Here is a 16663-nt window from a genome sequence, read left to right on the forward strand (position 1 = left end):
TATTTATGTAAACACCTACTGAAATTGCTCTTCTGTAGGCATGTTTTCTCATTTGAATTATAATCGCTGTAAATTTCAAAACAGGACGATTTTCAATTGTTTTCCGAGATGACCCGTGATAGATATTCTATATTTTGATTTCACAATGAATACCTCTTTTGGAGAACTAGGATTACAAGTATTTAACTTCACCAGTATTGGATCTTTCATAGATTCACATGCTTGAATCATTCCCAGTCGTCGAGATGGAAATCCCTGCAGTATATAAATCACTTTCATAGGCTATAGTGGCAATGAAAAGGTCAGTTTAATAGCCTATCCATGTCCTTTTTAAAAAAATCAGGCGACAGCACCTTCTAGAACGCTCCCAACAGAGGCGGAGTCCCTCAGATTTTCTACTGCACGTCGTGTGAAGGGAGTCTCCCTGAGCTCTGCTCAGTTTTTCAGCTTTTACCTCTTTTTCGATCATCCAAGATGATATTACCAGTTCCATTTCTCTAACCCTGACACTAATATGCCAGAGTAGCAGGAAGCAAGTTAAGACTACATAAATATGTCTAAACTTTTCCTCAAAAAACTCTCACGTTCTGAGAGATGAGGCTATTACTGGCTGGGATTACAATATCTTAAATCTGACACTAATAATGAGGACAGTGAGGATTCCTTCACCTCACAGGAGAGGTCAGAGGGAGATGTTGCGGCAGGCTCTCCGGAAGGCGTGCAGAAAAGCCACAAAAAGACTTACCATTAGTTTTCGTAAGGCACTTCTTAACAAAAAAAAAAAAAAAATGGAAAAAGATCCTCAACTCCCTCTTCAACTCTGACAATTCATCAGAGAGACCCTCATAACCTTGCAATGGGGTGTCTGAAAACCGCCTGTAAAATCATCATTCACAGGAATTACTTTGAGGTGGTTGATGACAAAGTTGACTATTATTACCTCATCTACAAAGGGCCTCGTATATGACGGCCTCATCTATGACGGTTATCTACAGTGGTAGTCTGCGACGGTTATCTACAGTGGTCGTCTGCCGTCTGCGACGGTCATCTACAGTGGTAGTCTGCGACAGCCTCAACTACGAAGGGCCTCATCTATGGCAGTCGTCGATGACTGTCGCCTACAGTGGTCGACGACGAGGGCCTCATCTATGACAGTCTCATCTACGATAGTCATGTGCTACAGCCTTTTCCGACGGTCGTCTAACCTACAATGACCTAGTCTACGGAGCCACATCTACGATGGCCTTGTCTGTGTATGCTTTGTCGATGATGGCCTGGTCTATGGATGCATCCTTTACGAAGGCCTCGTCTGCGGTGAAGGCCTCGTCAACAACAGCAAACATGGTCTACATGAGGCTAGTTGTTTACATCCGCCTCGTCGAACTTGATCACAATACAAATTAAGATGAAAACACGGAATTGTCAACAAGAGCAAAACACACATAATCCAAAATAATTTAGTGTCAAGCATTGAGGTACCAATATGAGCATGTCTTCAACAGTCAGTATATTGATGCAGATCATGGGTCAGGTCCATGTATCTCATACTAGAGCTTCAGAGCATATTACAGCCGCAACTGGTGGATTTCCCCACTAGATTTAATTTGTGGGTTTCCATACACTTCGGAACGAGCGAACAAATGTTTCCAGTTTCCTGTAGCAAACAAGAAATTAGTTTGTTTTTTTCTTTATGAATTTTAATAGGAAAGCTGTAAAACCTATTCCAATTGCTCAAATATCCACGAGGAATTACAATCATGGAAAACCCTATTATTCATAGCTCCGCCTAACCAGCAAGGACACGTTCTCAACTAGGTCCAGACTACTGTACGGGCTGCCAATTCACTGGTAATACGGAGCAGGTATAGCTACCAGATGTGGTCAGACATGGCCACATGAATAAAATGTTTGCCGGAAGATTTAAAAAAATGCTGCTGTAGTAGTGAGATGTCAGCATAGATTGTGCTATAGATAAAGCCTCAATAGTATTTCCACAACTACCAGGGTCAGTGGTCCTTAGATATTACGGATCAAGGCAACAACATTTAAAATTTTGAGGTACAGATATATCTAATATTTTATAGTACCATGCCGACGCTTTGTATGCCATGCATGTGGACGACTACTTGCAAGCAGTTCACGGTGACTCTTGACAATGCATGATCTTTTGGGGCTTTAAAATTTCGAATGAAACGCTCTCTAGACGGACCCAAAAAAGACAATAATCCATTGTTAAGTATCTGACTGAACAACCCTCTCAGTAGCACTCAGGCTAGCTTACCTACAGTGACAGCGTTCTGGTGCTGATTACACCATCCAGTGGGGAAAAAAATTCCAAAAATGTCATCTATGGCAGAAAATAGCATCAGACAAATAAGTCCTGGATCTCCTCAAATATAGATATATATTGCAGTTCACCCAGATTTCGCCAGCTACCTTCGGAACGAAGTGCTAGCTACTCTGACCAAGGGGTCCATAGAGAGAAAGCCACATTTTCAGCAAGAAAGAGGCTTCTATTCTTGGTTTTGCCTCATAAACCACAAAACATAGGAGTATCCCTCCATCAGACACCTCCAGAAATTAACAAGTATTTCCTGAAACAATCCTTTTATATGGTCTCCTTCAGCACAGGAAATATATCTATATATTTTAGTTTCTGCATTCCCACTCATCAGAGTTCTTCGATTTGGCTTCAGATCAGCTTTTTCATGAAGGGTTTGCCCAACTTTGACAACTCGTTGATAAAAGCACCAATGACATTTCAAGCGTCCAAGGCCGCAGAGGCTTGCTTAAAGTTGTTTATCAGGCTGTCTCTTTGTGAATTATCAGAGGTAATCAGCTCCTCCATCAAAGATACTTTATGTTAAATTAGCTTTTGGGCGTCAGGTCCTCAGCGATCAATAGGATCCCTCTTGTACGCCTGAAAATTAATGCCTTACAGGAGCAGCTACAAAAACAATAGATTCAATCAAACAAATCCTTTCAGGGCCTGAAGAATTTTCATATAGGTGAAGGAAGCTCAGAATACAAATACTTCCCTGGGAAGCTGGGGTAGTCATCCACAGAACCTCTAATTCGAGGAAAGTGGTCTCTGCTCCAGAGGAGCATACATATCATTTGCCTACATCTCAAAGCCAACTGTTCGGTCTCTGGATTTTTCTGCCAGTGTAGCAGAGTCTTTGCTGTTAGTTCGCGAGGACAGTACTACCAGTATGCAATAAGTGAATAAACAAAGCGGCAAGATCATTGGTGCTTGCCAAGAAAGACCAGGAAATTTGGTGTCAGCTTATGACACACAGGATAACTCTTCGGGCTGAACATAGTCCCTGGACTAGAAATCTCAGAGCAGACATGCCAAACAAAACTGGAAACAGCCTCTAAGAAGGAGAATTCAATCATTCGGCTCTAAGCATGATATTCTTGTTCTGGGCAAAACTGGCTCTACATCCCTTTGCAACAAACGAAACCGGCAAATGCCAGTTTTTTTTGCAAGTTGGTATCCACCTCTGGGATCTTGGTGGAATGCCTTTTGACAGATGCTCCAGGATCTATATCTACCTTTTTTTCCCCCAATATCCTTAATTCCAAAGATTATCACCAAGAGGAAAGCAAAGCGGTGTTCTCTTGTCCTGAAAGCCCCCAGTTGGCTAGTTCAGCATTGGTTCACTGAGCTTCTCCTGCTTTCAGAGCACAACCACATTGACCTACCAACATTCTGTAAACCTTTGATGATAAACTAAGGCCAGGCCCCTCATCCTGACCTGACTTCTCTCCTCTTAAGTGCACAGCTCCTAAATTCCATCAATCCAAAGATCTCAATCTTCCTCAGGACTGCAGGTGGATTCTCGCCATGTCAAGGAGGCGGCCACAATAAGGACACAAACGTTCATGGGAAAGTTTCTTCCTGTGGCTCCAGAAAATCAAACCTACATCCTCTACTAGCATTATCGGGCAAATAACTATCCTATCTCCTTTTATTAGCTCAGTCACAGTTGGTACATGCGTCCGTTAAGGTACAGCTTACAGCATTATCAAGATATAGCTGTTCATCCCTTTTTTACTTTCTACTCTTGCAGAATCATCAAACAATTCAGAAAAGATTTATTCAGTGTTTTCCTACAGAAAGAGCTGCTTCCTCGGACTGGCACCTGAACATACTTCTATTTCAACTTATGAAGAGTTGATTTGAACCCACTCTCAGAGCACACCTCATATTTCTCGCATGGAAGTCGTCTTCTTACTGATGTTCACCTCAAAGTAGGGTAGAGAAGATGCTGGCTCTCTCAACTCAAGAACCTTCTTGCGTCTCACAGGCAATTTAGGTCTTTTCTGAACTAATCCACAGATTTATTCCCATGGTTCCATCAGATTTGACTCAATGAGCCTATCATATTTCGGACTTTTCTCCTGAATTCAACATCACCAGCTGAGAGGTCCATTCATACTCTAGGGTATCAAGTGATATCTAAAATTTCTACTTACATCGCACTAAACAACTCATGTGAACTGCCCAACTGTTGGACTCTGTCACACTCGTAAGGGTGCTCCCGTCACAATGGCAACCATCGCTGAATGAATTTCAGTTGCAGTCCAGTCCTGCTACTCAGACTAGCAATCCTCTCATAGAGAAAAGTAGGATGCATTCAACTGGGACAGTTCCGCTTCAACTACTTTGTTTGCGTAAGTACCTCTGGAGAAGATGTGTTGTGACGTGACGTGGAAAGGTGTGCATATTGTTCATGCAGCATTATTACCTGAAATCGGTGCAGCGCAATCATACAGCGGTTGGATTGGTTTTACTATACCACTTATTTTATTAAGAGGAGCCTCTTTTGGTTCCATGCATTTATATATTCATGCAGATTTTAATGTAGGATGTGTATATATGGATACATATGTATAAATTTATTATATTGCATATGAATGTTGTGGATATATTTTCTACCCACCATCCACTGTTTGCGCTAATACTATAAGATATACAAATACAGTAACTGTTTTGCTATTCTGGTTCAAGCATGTGAATCTATGAAAGATCCAATACTGGAGAAGAAAATAAGTTACTTATCTGTAACTGCAGTTCTCCAGTATTGATCTTTCATAGATTCACATGTGACCCACCCTCCTCCCCAAAGAGGCTCCCCTTATAGCTCGGGATTATCTATTCCCACTTGTGCTTGAAAATCTGCGGGACTCAGCCTCTGTTAAGAGTGTTCTAGAGGGTGCTGTCGCCTGATTGGATATGGTTCAAGTTTGGTCCTTTTTTTAAAAAGGACATGGATAGGTTATTAAACTGACCTTTTAATTTCCATTATAGCCTATGAAAGTGATTTATATACTGCTTTATTAAATTACCGGGGACTCCCATCTGGACGACGGGGAATGATTCAAGCATGTGAATCTATGAAAGATACCAATACTGGAGAACTGCAGTTACAGGTAAGTAACTTTCTTTTCTTTTCTGTATGTGTGCTTTTTATTGTTCAAGGACAGACATTAACAGAGCTCATACAAGCTGCCTAACACAGTTTACTATAAACATTGCACAGTAAACGAACATGGTAATTCTTAATGTCACAACTTATGTCCTCACCATATTTCTTCAAAGTACTGTTTTCCACTCCCAGTAGGCACAGTCGGCCGAAAGGACCTTTCTTGAATCTATACACACTAGACGCACTACAGGTGAAACATTTTTGCGTTGCCTGACTCTGGAGTTAGACCTAGCTCCTTGCTGTTCAGATACCAAATATAAAGCAAGAGATTCTTGTGTTTTCCTTCATTAATTTGCCATTGCTGCATCTAATTTCTTACTGTAACTAAATGGGCACCATAGTACACCATAATATTTTGTTGTGTTCCACGCAGCTTTGGCCTGTAAACCATTAGTGAGCAAATTATAAGGATGCAGACCTGGTGGTGAGACACAAATGGTACTTTGGGTTTGGGAGAAGCTTTATTTTTTCTATGTGTTTTCATGTCCGTGATTTATCTTCTTTCTGCAGTTTTTGGTTTGGTGAATGCAATAGTCTGCCCTGATGGAGAGTCCGAGTGCCCAAATGAATCTACGTGCTGTGAGATGCCTGACCACTCCTGGGGATGCTGCCCAATGCCACAGGTAGTGTGCTTGAGGCGGGTGGGCTGTTTTTCTGCTTTGGCTGCACTTTCCTCACACCTAGTATATTTCTTTATATCTTGCTCCACCTTAGAATCCATGCTTCTAACATTTTTCTTTATTCATTATGGGACTGACCACTCTTGGTGTCTTGCAGCAGGTCAGGGTGCATGCTTAACCATCACCCACATTGCAGTCTAACAGTGTATTGTCTTTCTTAGGCTACCTGCTGCGAGGATAAGGTACACTGCTGTCCACACTCATCCACCTGTGATGTAGCACACGGCAGTTGTAACTCTCCTGATGGAGAGAAGCCAATGTGGACTAAATTTGCTGCAAGGAAGCGTGCATCGTGGGAGGATGAACTGTGGGAAAATAACCCAGGTAAGATCTTAGCTGCAGCAATAATTTGATACCCATTAGCACTCACTGCTGCCGCCCACATTTCATACACATCTGAACCTTCTACATGTTAAAGGCTGGGAGACCAGTAGAGGTCAGGAGTAAAAGCACTTCTTTGATGCGTTTTTACATTGTTTTTTTTTTTCCCCTAATCCCTGGGACAATATTTCATAAAATAAAATCAGTGAAAAAGATCTGGTTGGAATTGTCTTACTTTTATTCAAGAGGAGGTTGCCGAAACAATTTCCCCCTGAAAAGTATGGTTTTCTGATTCCTTGTGATAAGTATAAATCTCAAAATTACTTAATTGTCCTAAAAATCTCTACAGTTCATAAACTAATTACAGCAGCACACAAACTCATTTAAAATATAATAAAATGCTATTTAGAAAAGTTCAAACTTTTCCTTGTCCTTTTGTGACTCCAGATGTGCCATATTGGCCACCCGCCAACTATGCATTACTGTAGCATACAGAAGGCTGCTTGCCATGTGGTATGTTAGCCTATGTTTGTTTGGGGGTTAAAGACGTAGCTTCCACTTATATGGTCATGTGTGTCTGGATGCGCAGGAGAGGTAATACCAGGAAGAATAAAGCAGGGGTGTCATAGTTATAGGTAATTAAAGAAGCAGATAACAGAGCATATTCATAGATGGGGATGCTAGGAGAAACGAGTTTAACACTGAAGTGGATAGAAACTCAGCCACTTAAAAACCGAATATACAAAGAATGTGTACAGAATGTTCCACTTTTGCTTCGTATTTTTTCCACGATAACTTTAATCTCCTGCATAGTTGAGTAAGATCTTTATTTAAAAAAATGATTCATTTGTGTATTCAGTTCTAGAAATGCATATTGTTAGCCTGTCTCTTATTGAGAAAGAATGGTTATGTGTAAAAATCTACGTCAAGTGGTCCGAGCTTACATAAAAAGTATAACCAGTTCATTTAGATTTGTATTCCCTGCTTGTGGGCGTTGATTGATGATTATCTGATGGAGGAAGTGATTCACTAAACACTGTGGCATGCGGAGCAACGAGAGATAAAACATATATAACATGCTCTCATATCCTCCATCTCCTTGCCCAGAATTTTTATGCATGTGTCACTTCTCTTAACTTTCTATCTGTTTAATCACAGCGATGGTAGGCAGTCCCTTCTTCCCTGTTAACTTGAAAGGTTCAATTTTCGGAAGTCTGACGACCAAGAGCCCCTTTACCTTTCATGTTCCCACTATCCAGGACTGAAGGAGACTTTGGGCTTGTTAGTTTGCCTGACGTGTACTCTCTCAAATGTGAAAGATATCCTGCCCACATTATAAAAAGTTAATTATATCGTAATGCACCTGTAATAAGGCAGACAGAGTATCCATCACTTGTGTGATGAAATAACTGTCTGCCATACTCCATATTAGGCCCTATGTTAGGTTGGCAAATACTGCAAGAAGTATGCACTAGTTCTAAGTGCATTTAATCCTGAATACATTTGTACAACAAATAGAGGTTCATGCATACTTGGTCAACACGGCTCTAGACACAACTAGTGTGTTTAGGGAAATATCCATTCTAGTCTATCCCATTTCGAATTGGTAAGTTGTACTCTATGCAGTAATCAAGTAGACATGCTGATAGATCCTCTACTAAAGACCTATGCTTCGAACTAACATGAGTGCCTCCTTCTCTCTTATTTTTTAAATTGGTTTGTTACCGCCCCACCTTATCTACTGTCCCCTGTGCCAGGATTCCAAAATAAGGTAAGTGGAGGATAGTTTGGATGTAGAGCAAGCCCAAAATCACAGGCAAAGAGGTTAATCTATGGGCCAGGTAAACCATGTCCCTTAAAATTGGGTTGACCAGCCCTGTAATAAAGATGCTATGCTATCACTTCCAATGGTGGTGTGAGGCTGCCACGCAGTCCAGTGGAGCCCCCTGTCTGCACGCAGTTGCTGTGAAAAGTTCTAGATCCAGTCTGGCACCTAGAGGAGTTCAGAAGATGAGGAATCTGCAGTTAGAGTATCCACTGAAAGAGCAATACTGAAGCTAACTTCTCTGCCTGATTTGGAATGTAATTAGATTTTCCAAAGTTGACCGTGAATCCACAAGCATTCCCATGAACATTCAAAATGTGCATCAGTCTTGTCCCTGTCTTATTGGGGCTGTGTTGGAAAAGGAACAGATGGTCCACATATATTGAAACCGAATCCCCATTACCCCCCACATTGAAACCTTCATATCTGTGGATCATGTCTAAACCACTCAGCGAGTGGCTCAATCAATAGGATCAACAGTAAGGGAGAAGGGGCAACCCTGCCAAATGCCACAAGTAAATAGTTGCTCCAGTCACTCCATGAATGAAGCACATCTTGGCAAGTGGTTGAAGCGATGCAGCATAGGACTGACTGTAAGTGCAGGAGCTGTAAGCATAACAGAACATTTTTGTGTTTTTTTTAAACCTTTTAGTTGTCATTTTAGAAAAACATGACAGTAACAGAAGACAGCAATCAGCTGCAACTTAGCAGGGCAGTGTACACACACAGCTGGGCCAAGCATAGCCCACATTACTATCAGAATAGCTCTAGCAGATACTGTAGCGGAATTCACAACACATTAAAAAATTAGTATTAGAACATTGGAATGCTGGAAGCTCCATTGGAGACAATGGAGTGCCCTGTGCTTTTACTGGCTGGTAAAAGCCCGGGCGCGTCAACATTCCAGTGTTCTTTCTTCACAAACAGCTGTGCACAAAGGCCTCACGGAGTAGGAGGGGATTTTAATCCCCTCGGGCTCAGTGAAGACTTTGTTTTATTTATTAGAACATTCTGCCCTCTAGTGGCAGAATGTTCTAATAGCTCTTCGTAGTTGGGCTATACTAGCACCTAAAGTCCTACTCCTTGTTAAATGCCCTCGCCTTCGGCTTGGGCCTTCAACGCTGGAGCGGGCCTTTAATAGCTGCCACAGTACGCTGCAGCAGGCTCTAAGGCTATAGTAGTAAATCAGTAATTAGGCATCCAGCATAACTCCACCCGGCTCACTTGCCACATCACAACCATGCTCAGCCCTCACTGCCCAATGAATCCTCCCCCTCAGCCCCCTGGTCTAAGAACTTTTGGCAGAGCAACTCCAATACCTCTGTCGATGGGCAGTTTGTCGTCAGTTGGAACTCGACACGTGTTCCCTCAGCCACTGCCCATTCTGAAACGTCTCTGACCCTCCGCTCCTCTGTTGGGGCCCTAACCCCCATCCAAGTGATGGCAATTCGCCTTCTCGCCAGTACAAGAGCCAGTTGCATAAAGCAAGTTGTCATTCTTTGTGTCTTGGGGAGTAAAGGAAGCCCCAGCAGGCACAGTTGTGGCCGAAAGCTCACAAGTTTGGAGAGTGGCCCGGTTTAAAACAACCAACATTCTCCCCTAGAAGTTTCTTACCCTCCCGCAACACCATGCAAGATGCATATGATCTGCCCCCTTCTCTGCACAGTGGGGACTAGAAGAGTTCCACTCAGCATTAATTTTATTCAGGCCCACAATGTCACTTATATGCAATGCATGGAACTGAAATGAATCAATCGAAACCGTGCATTACTGGACACTGTCTTCAGCAGTTAAGATTCTAACCCAGTCCACATCTGAGACTGGGTCCCCAGATCTGCCTCCCAAACATTCCGCACCCTCAGGGGTCCTCTAACAGTGGCAGCCTGCAGGCCCTTGTAAAGCAAACGAATGAGATGCCGCCCCATCCCCAGAATCAACAACGCCTTCAGAGTGGCCTTTTCCCACTTAACACCTTCATCCAATCGTTTGGCTGTTTTACTGCATGTGGGAAGCGTAATAATGTTTCAGGATCGAAACCACAAGACCCCCATCTTTGTAACCCCTCATCGTAGTCAGTTGTGTCACTCTATATTGCTTTCCCACCCAAAGAAGCAAGGTGAGGAGGGAATTTAACCAGTGAAAACCCCCCATGGGCTAAGAGATCATGTAGAGACGAGGCAAAAACACCATCATAGAAACCACCACCCTGCCCATCAAAGACAACTGAAGTGTTCCAGAACTGAACAGAAGCCCCCGGGAAGTCGAGAACCCGCTCAATGTTGTACTGTAACTGCTATTTACACTTACGTGCCACCATCATGCCAAGATATCGAAACTTCTCCATCTCCTATCTCAACCTCTTCTCAGGTAAATGATCCCTGGGCACATGAGTCGGTGCCTCCAGGGGAAACACTCAGGATTTCTGCATGTTAACATGGAGGCCCAGCACATCACCAGACTCCAGAAGGAGTTCCAACGGAGCTGCAACCCAAACGTGTCCGGCTCTTTGAGGTAAAACAAGGCATCATCAGCATAAAGTGAGATGACATTTTTATTTTTGAGGGATTTTCTGGCATCTGCCAGTCTGTGGAGTGCATGTCTCCTTGAGCTTGACCACACCTATAGGAATCTGGTCCTTTATGTAGTATGTAAATAACATGTAAAGGATCCTGCAGTTTCCCAGTGTGTGGACCGGGCTTGCTATGCAATCCCCGAAGTGCTCTATTTATGGGTAGTGTGGTCAAGCAGCCTTAGGCTTAACACAGAGGAGTGCATAACATCTACAAATAAACACAATAGTCAGTAAATGAGATACACGACTCAAAAAGGAGATCTGCGCCAATTTATAAAAATAACAAGTATCTTTATATATGTATAGGCATATGAAAAAAAAATTGTTCAGGCAAGTAGGTTTTTAAATAGGAATTCTTGTCACTTTAAAAAGTGGACACAGTGCTATTTCTGACTTCTGCAATGTTATCCTATGGGAGAAAAGCAAGTTCTGCAAACAGGTAGAATACAGGGACTTGGAAAACTAATCTCCAGGAGTTAAGGTGAGTAGTGGACAAGGTCCAAGGCAGCACCAAATGGTAAATGGTACCCCTGGTACTCAGGTCACTAATGGAGGCCCCCAAGGGCTGCAGAACCAGTTGTGCCACCCCAGGGACCCCTCACCAAACCCACCCGGTACTGCCCTTGAAGACTTCAACTTGGCCTGCACCAACACATGCACACATGACCTGTCACACACCCCTGTGTGCTAGGCCCCCTGTCACTGCATGTGCCAGGTGTAAGTCACCCCTATGGCAGGGTGCATCGTAGCACAAGTGAGGGCATATATGTATGAGCAGATATGTCCCTGCTATGTCTGTCGATTCTGAGACATAGTAAATAAACATGGAAACCCTTTTAATTGTATGTGCTGGACACTGGTCATTACAAGTTACCCAGCTACATGATGGCTTCTCTGAATCCTGAGATGTAAACATCTCAGAATAATAAACCCTCACTGACCACAGTTATGGATTTATTAAAAAACTAAATAAAGAAGGACCCAGAGGGCACCTTAGAGGTGCCCCCTGAAAACCTACCAGCTCCAAGTGTTGCGACTGACTGGTCCTGTCCAGTTCAGCCACCACAAATGAGTTTTTGGCCCCCAAGGTGAGAGGCTGCGCTCTTGAGAGCCTAAGACATAATTCTGCACTGCGCAGAGGTGTTACCACCTCACCCAGGCAGAATGGATGTTCCGGGGTAGGGAGTTCAAAGGCCTTGCCGCCTTTGAAATGCAACCCAGGTGTTTCCAGATAGGGATGGCCGACCCTCCCCACAACACCCCGACCCCCTGCCCCAACTTTTGGCCGCAGGACTTGAGGGAAAATTAGGAGATGTGCCCACTTCATGCCAGTCCTACCTTTTATGTGGACAAGCTGAAGTGGACATTCCCTTTTAGATTCCTCCATCTTGTTTGGAACAAATGCAGGCCACTAAGGTTATGGCCACTTCCCAACTGAAGCGGTCATAGAAAGGGTGTAGTCACCCTTAAGGTGGGCAGCCCATTGGCTACCACCTGGCAGTCCTTGTAACACCCCTAAATTGAGTATTTAGGTGGCACCCATAAACCCTAGAACTCCAATCCTGACTTCCTATGAAGCAAAGGACAAAGAAGTCGCCCCTGCAGAAGAGGAAAAGAAGAAGCAGCTGACTTGGAGCCAGCCCCTCCGGCCTGCCTGCTGACCTCGACCGAGTCCTGCATCCTGCAGCTGAGCTTCCAAGAAACCCAGGAGGACTGCCTGCCTTCTACAAAGACTCAGACTCCTGTGAGCTGTGTTAATGCTCTGCAATGAAATTAAAGAAAGGACTCTGCAACAGCAGGACCTGACACCCAAAGTGACCGCTGCACCCGATGACCACAACCAGAGGTCAAGCCAACTGACGGTGCCAGCCCAGTTCCCCAGCTTTCTAGAGTCCAAGTTCACTCGTTTCACACCTCTTGAACTCCCCAAAGTTGCCTGCAGCCTCTGCATGCAGGCCCCCCTCTTTCAGCCTCGTGGTGAGTGGAAACCAGACAACTCCAGCAACCACTGGACCAGTCGCCCCTGACCACAATTGAGGTGGGTCACTTGCGCCAATGACGTCTGCTGGCTCCCCTGAGCTTGAGTCCACCCTGGGTCCACCCCTGCTGGACTCCTTGACGACCAGTGCAGTCTCAACACGCACATCTGTCGCCCCTGGACACACAAGAAGAGGACCAAGGGTGCACCTATGTCCCAAAGTACCCCAAGTCTACTATCTACCTGCTTGTTGTCCCTTACTGGCTTCCTTGCCAGAGCCTGCAGCCTATTTTCCACGAGGTCCAACTCCCATAGAGATCCATTGAGCACCTAACGCCGTACTTCACCCCTGGCCGCCCCAGTGCTACCTGGTGTGACCTGTTGGTGTGGTTCTCATCGGTGCCCAGTACTTACCTTTGCTCCCTGAGCTCGACCTGTAAGTCGTTAACCATGTGTTTGCTGAACATTTTTCTCCATTGTTGATTTCTGAAACTGTATTTATGCTTAAAAGTCTTGGGTTTGAAATATATGAAAATAATAATTATTTTTCAGAATTGGTCTTGGATTTATTCTTTGAGTGTGTCTCCTTTGTTGCCTCTGTGAGTACAACAAATGCTTAGAGCTGCCCTCTGATAAGCCTAACTGCTCACCCACACTACCACAAAATAGAGCATTAGTCCCATCTACTTTTGCCTCTGCAAAATCAGTTGGGGATCCACTGGACTCTGCACACAGTGTTCTTCATTTTAGTGCACTATATAGAGAGCCAGCTTCCTACGCCAACGTTAAAGAAAATATTTATTTGGTTGTGCGTATCACTGTTACTGGCAGCCGCACTTGGTGCAGTCCATCCAAGATGATCACTGCATGCGATATGTCACAATATCATTGTGGTACCTGTCCGACTGTTCTATACAAAATGGCCACCCTCTATATTCCTCTTTTTTCTTCTGTGGAGGTGGTACATGGAGCTGGTTTATTTGTTGCAGTACCGCATCCCCCAGCACCCCCCAACACACTTTTTGCCTGGTATTTGGTGCAACTTTGACTGAAATGCCCTGGGACCCTGCCAACCAGGTCCCCAGGGCCCCTGTTCTTTCTCCCCAAACTGTACAATTGTTTCCCCAATTGGCAAATCCTTTAACACCCTCTAAGTTTTCTAGTTAACCCTGGCACCTAGGACCTGAGATCCTAGAGGGTCCATAAGGGCTGCAGCACGAACTGTGCCAACTCAAGAGTACCCTCACCAAGCATATGACAGGCTGCCATTGCATGCTGCGTGTGTTGGTGCAGGCAAAAGTGAAAACACGACATGGCACACAGCCTGTGTGCAGTGTCCCCTAACACTGCATGCAATATATGGAAGTCACCCCTCTAGCAGGCCTTACAGCTCAAAGCCAGGGTGCATCATACTACATTTGAGGGAAAATCCGCACAAGAAGTTATCACCTGCTTTGTTTTTGTGAATGTTTAGACATAGCAAGTGGCCAGGGAAATCATTTAAAATGCATATGCTGGACACTGGTCAATATGAGTTCCACATTTACATGATGGCTTCACTGAAAATATGGATGTTTGGTATTAAACATCTCATAGTGGTGATCCCACACTGATGCCAGTGTTGGATTTGGCAATACTTGCACCCAGGGGGCACCTTAGAGGGGCACCCTGAAACCGCACCAGTCTTTGGTGTGCTGGCTGACTGGTTTCGGCCAGCCTGTCACCTGAGACACGGTTCTTCCCCCCCAAGGCTGAGAGCCTTCTGCTCTCAAGAGGCCCAGAACAAACACTGTCCAGTAAGAGGGTGTAACACCTCCTCCACAGGATGACCTGCTGATTAGCCTTCCTAAGGCAGCAAGCCTCAAAAGGTTGCTGCCTTTGAATGCAAATCTGTCTCCCCTCACAGGAGTGAGAGCCATCTCACCTGTCCAGAGCCCACTTGGCACCTGGACAGGGAGGAAAATTAGCTAGTCAGGTAGGCGTGCCGCCTCCAGGCTAGTACCACCCATAAGGTGGCCATCTGAATGTGATGTCATACCTACGAATTCTGGGACATGGGTATTCCCACTTCCCCAGTAAGTGGTCTTATAAGGGGCAGTAGTGACCCCAAGGGTCAGTAGCTTATTGGCTACTACTCTACACACCCCTAACACTCTTAAGTTCAGTATTTAGGGGAGCCCCTGGCACCAGAGAGGCAGATCCTCATGACCTTAGAAGACCAATGACAGACAAGAGCCACAAAAGCAGAAGAGGAGAAAAGAAGCAGCTGACCTGGTACCAACCCCGCTGGCCTGTCTGCATCTCTTGACAAAAACATGCACTAAAGTCAACTCTTCCTGCAGCTGTGACTCCAGAAGCCTGGGAGGACTGCCTGCCTTCACAAAACACTTAAGACCTCCTTTGAACAGCGAACCTGTTCTGCAGCAAACTTCAAGACAAAGGACTCTGAAGCTTCTGAAACCAACAAAACCCGACACCTGAAGTCATCACTGCACCTGCCGTCTCCGACCCAAGTTGAAGTGGACAACCGGTGCCAACAAGGTTCCCCAGTCCTCAGAGTCCATCGTGGTTTTACCCTTCCTGAACTCCCTGACAACACCTGCAGCCTCTGCACACAGGACCCCTCTGCTGCAACCGCTGTAAAGAAAACCCGATGCCTAAGGACACTTCTGCACCCGTCTCCCCCTGAGCCGTGGAGAAGAGGACCAAAGGTGCCTAACTGTGTCCAAGCATTGTGAGGCCTGAGCCCCACTATTGATTCAGATTGACTGGCCTCCTTGCCAGAACCTGGAGCCTCACAGTAACCAATCTCCATTGGAACGCATTAGACACCCAACGCTGTTTTGCACTCTGCACCCAGCCGCCCCTTGCCGCTGAGGGTGTCCCATGTACACCATCAGCCTGGTGAACCTGTTTGAGTATTCCTAGTGGATTGAATAATTTGAAGTACAAATTAAGGCTGTAGAAAGATGGAATGGACTCCATTTCCCTTTTGCTCTTGGTGTCACACCAAGGTTCCATACACCGATCAGCACTCTGTGTGCAATCTCTGCTTCTCTCCGGATCAAAAAGAGGAAAGCTGTGAGGCATGTCGATCTTTCTGTTCCAAGAAAACTCTGCGAGATCGAAGAGCGTGCCGGTTAGAGATGGCATCCAAGTTGTTGGAACAAAAGCCCAACATTTATGGAGAGGAACAAGCTCAGACTGCAGTTTCCATCACAGATTCTGAATCCTACCGAAACTCCGATGGGGACAGCCAAGTGATTCCAGCGGCGCAGTATGTGACTACATCAGCCCCTTCCCATCACCAAAAACAATCGAAAAAGACATCAGCACTGGTCTGAGTCCACCACTGCTTGCTGGCCATGGTCAGACCCGAAAGATACATCCTGATGACCAACCCTCGAGTTCAGCACCGAAAAAGACCAAAGTGCGTTCGGTGTCGACCGAACAGCGTTCCACACCTGTTTCGAAATTGACTCGAAGAGTGGAACCTTCCACTTCAGAGCCAAAACCCTCAACATCCATTTCGGAGCTGAAAAAGCTACCATCTATTTTGGATCCAGCATTCTCGGCCCGGTTAAAACATTCAGTCTCCTAACTTTCAGAGCTAAAACCTGTGGGAAAGAAATACGCTCCAACTGCAGGAGAATCTTCAGAGATAAGGCCCATACTTGAAGTGATGGATGTTAAACAGCCCAAAATCCAAATCCATAAAGATACTGAAAGGATTATTGCTTCTCCTTCTACAACTAAAAGGAAATTAACTTTCCAAAAGACTTTAGAAGCTAG

At 44.8% G+C, this 16663-nt stretch overlaps 1 protein-coding gene across 19 annotated transcripts in view; it reads left to right on the forward strand.

Annotated features, from left to right (window-relative positions):
* Positions 1–16663, forward strand: part of GRN (granulin precursor) — a 1029241-nt gene that overhangs the window by 313523 nt on the left and 699055 nt on the right. For all 19 annotated transcript variants that reach the window (XM_069237890.1, XM_069237896.1, XM_069237897.1 and 16 more), the window contains exons 5-6: positions 6006–6118; positions 6337–6499. In XM_069237890.1, coding sequence (XP_069093991.1) covers positions 6006–6118; positions 6337–6499 — 276 coding nt within the window. The remainder of the gene's footprint in view (positions 1–6005; positions 6119–6336; positions 6500–16663) is intronic.

This window comes from Pleurodeles waltl, chromosome 6 (genome assembly GCF_031143425.1).
Source record: "Pleurodeles waltl isolate 20211129_DDA chromosome 6, aPleWal1.hap1.20221129, whole genome shotgun sequence".
In the NCBI taxonomy this organism is placed as follows: Eukaryota; Metazoa; Chordata; class Amphibia; order Caudata; family Salamandridae; genus Pleurodeles; species Pleurodeles waltl.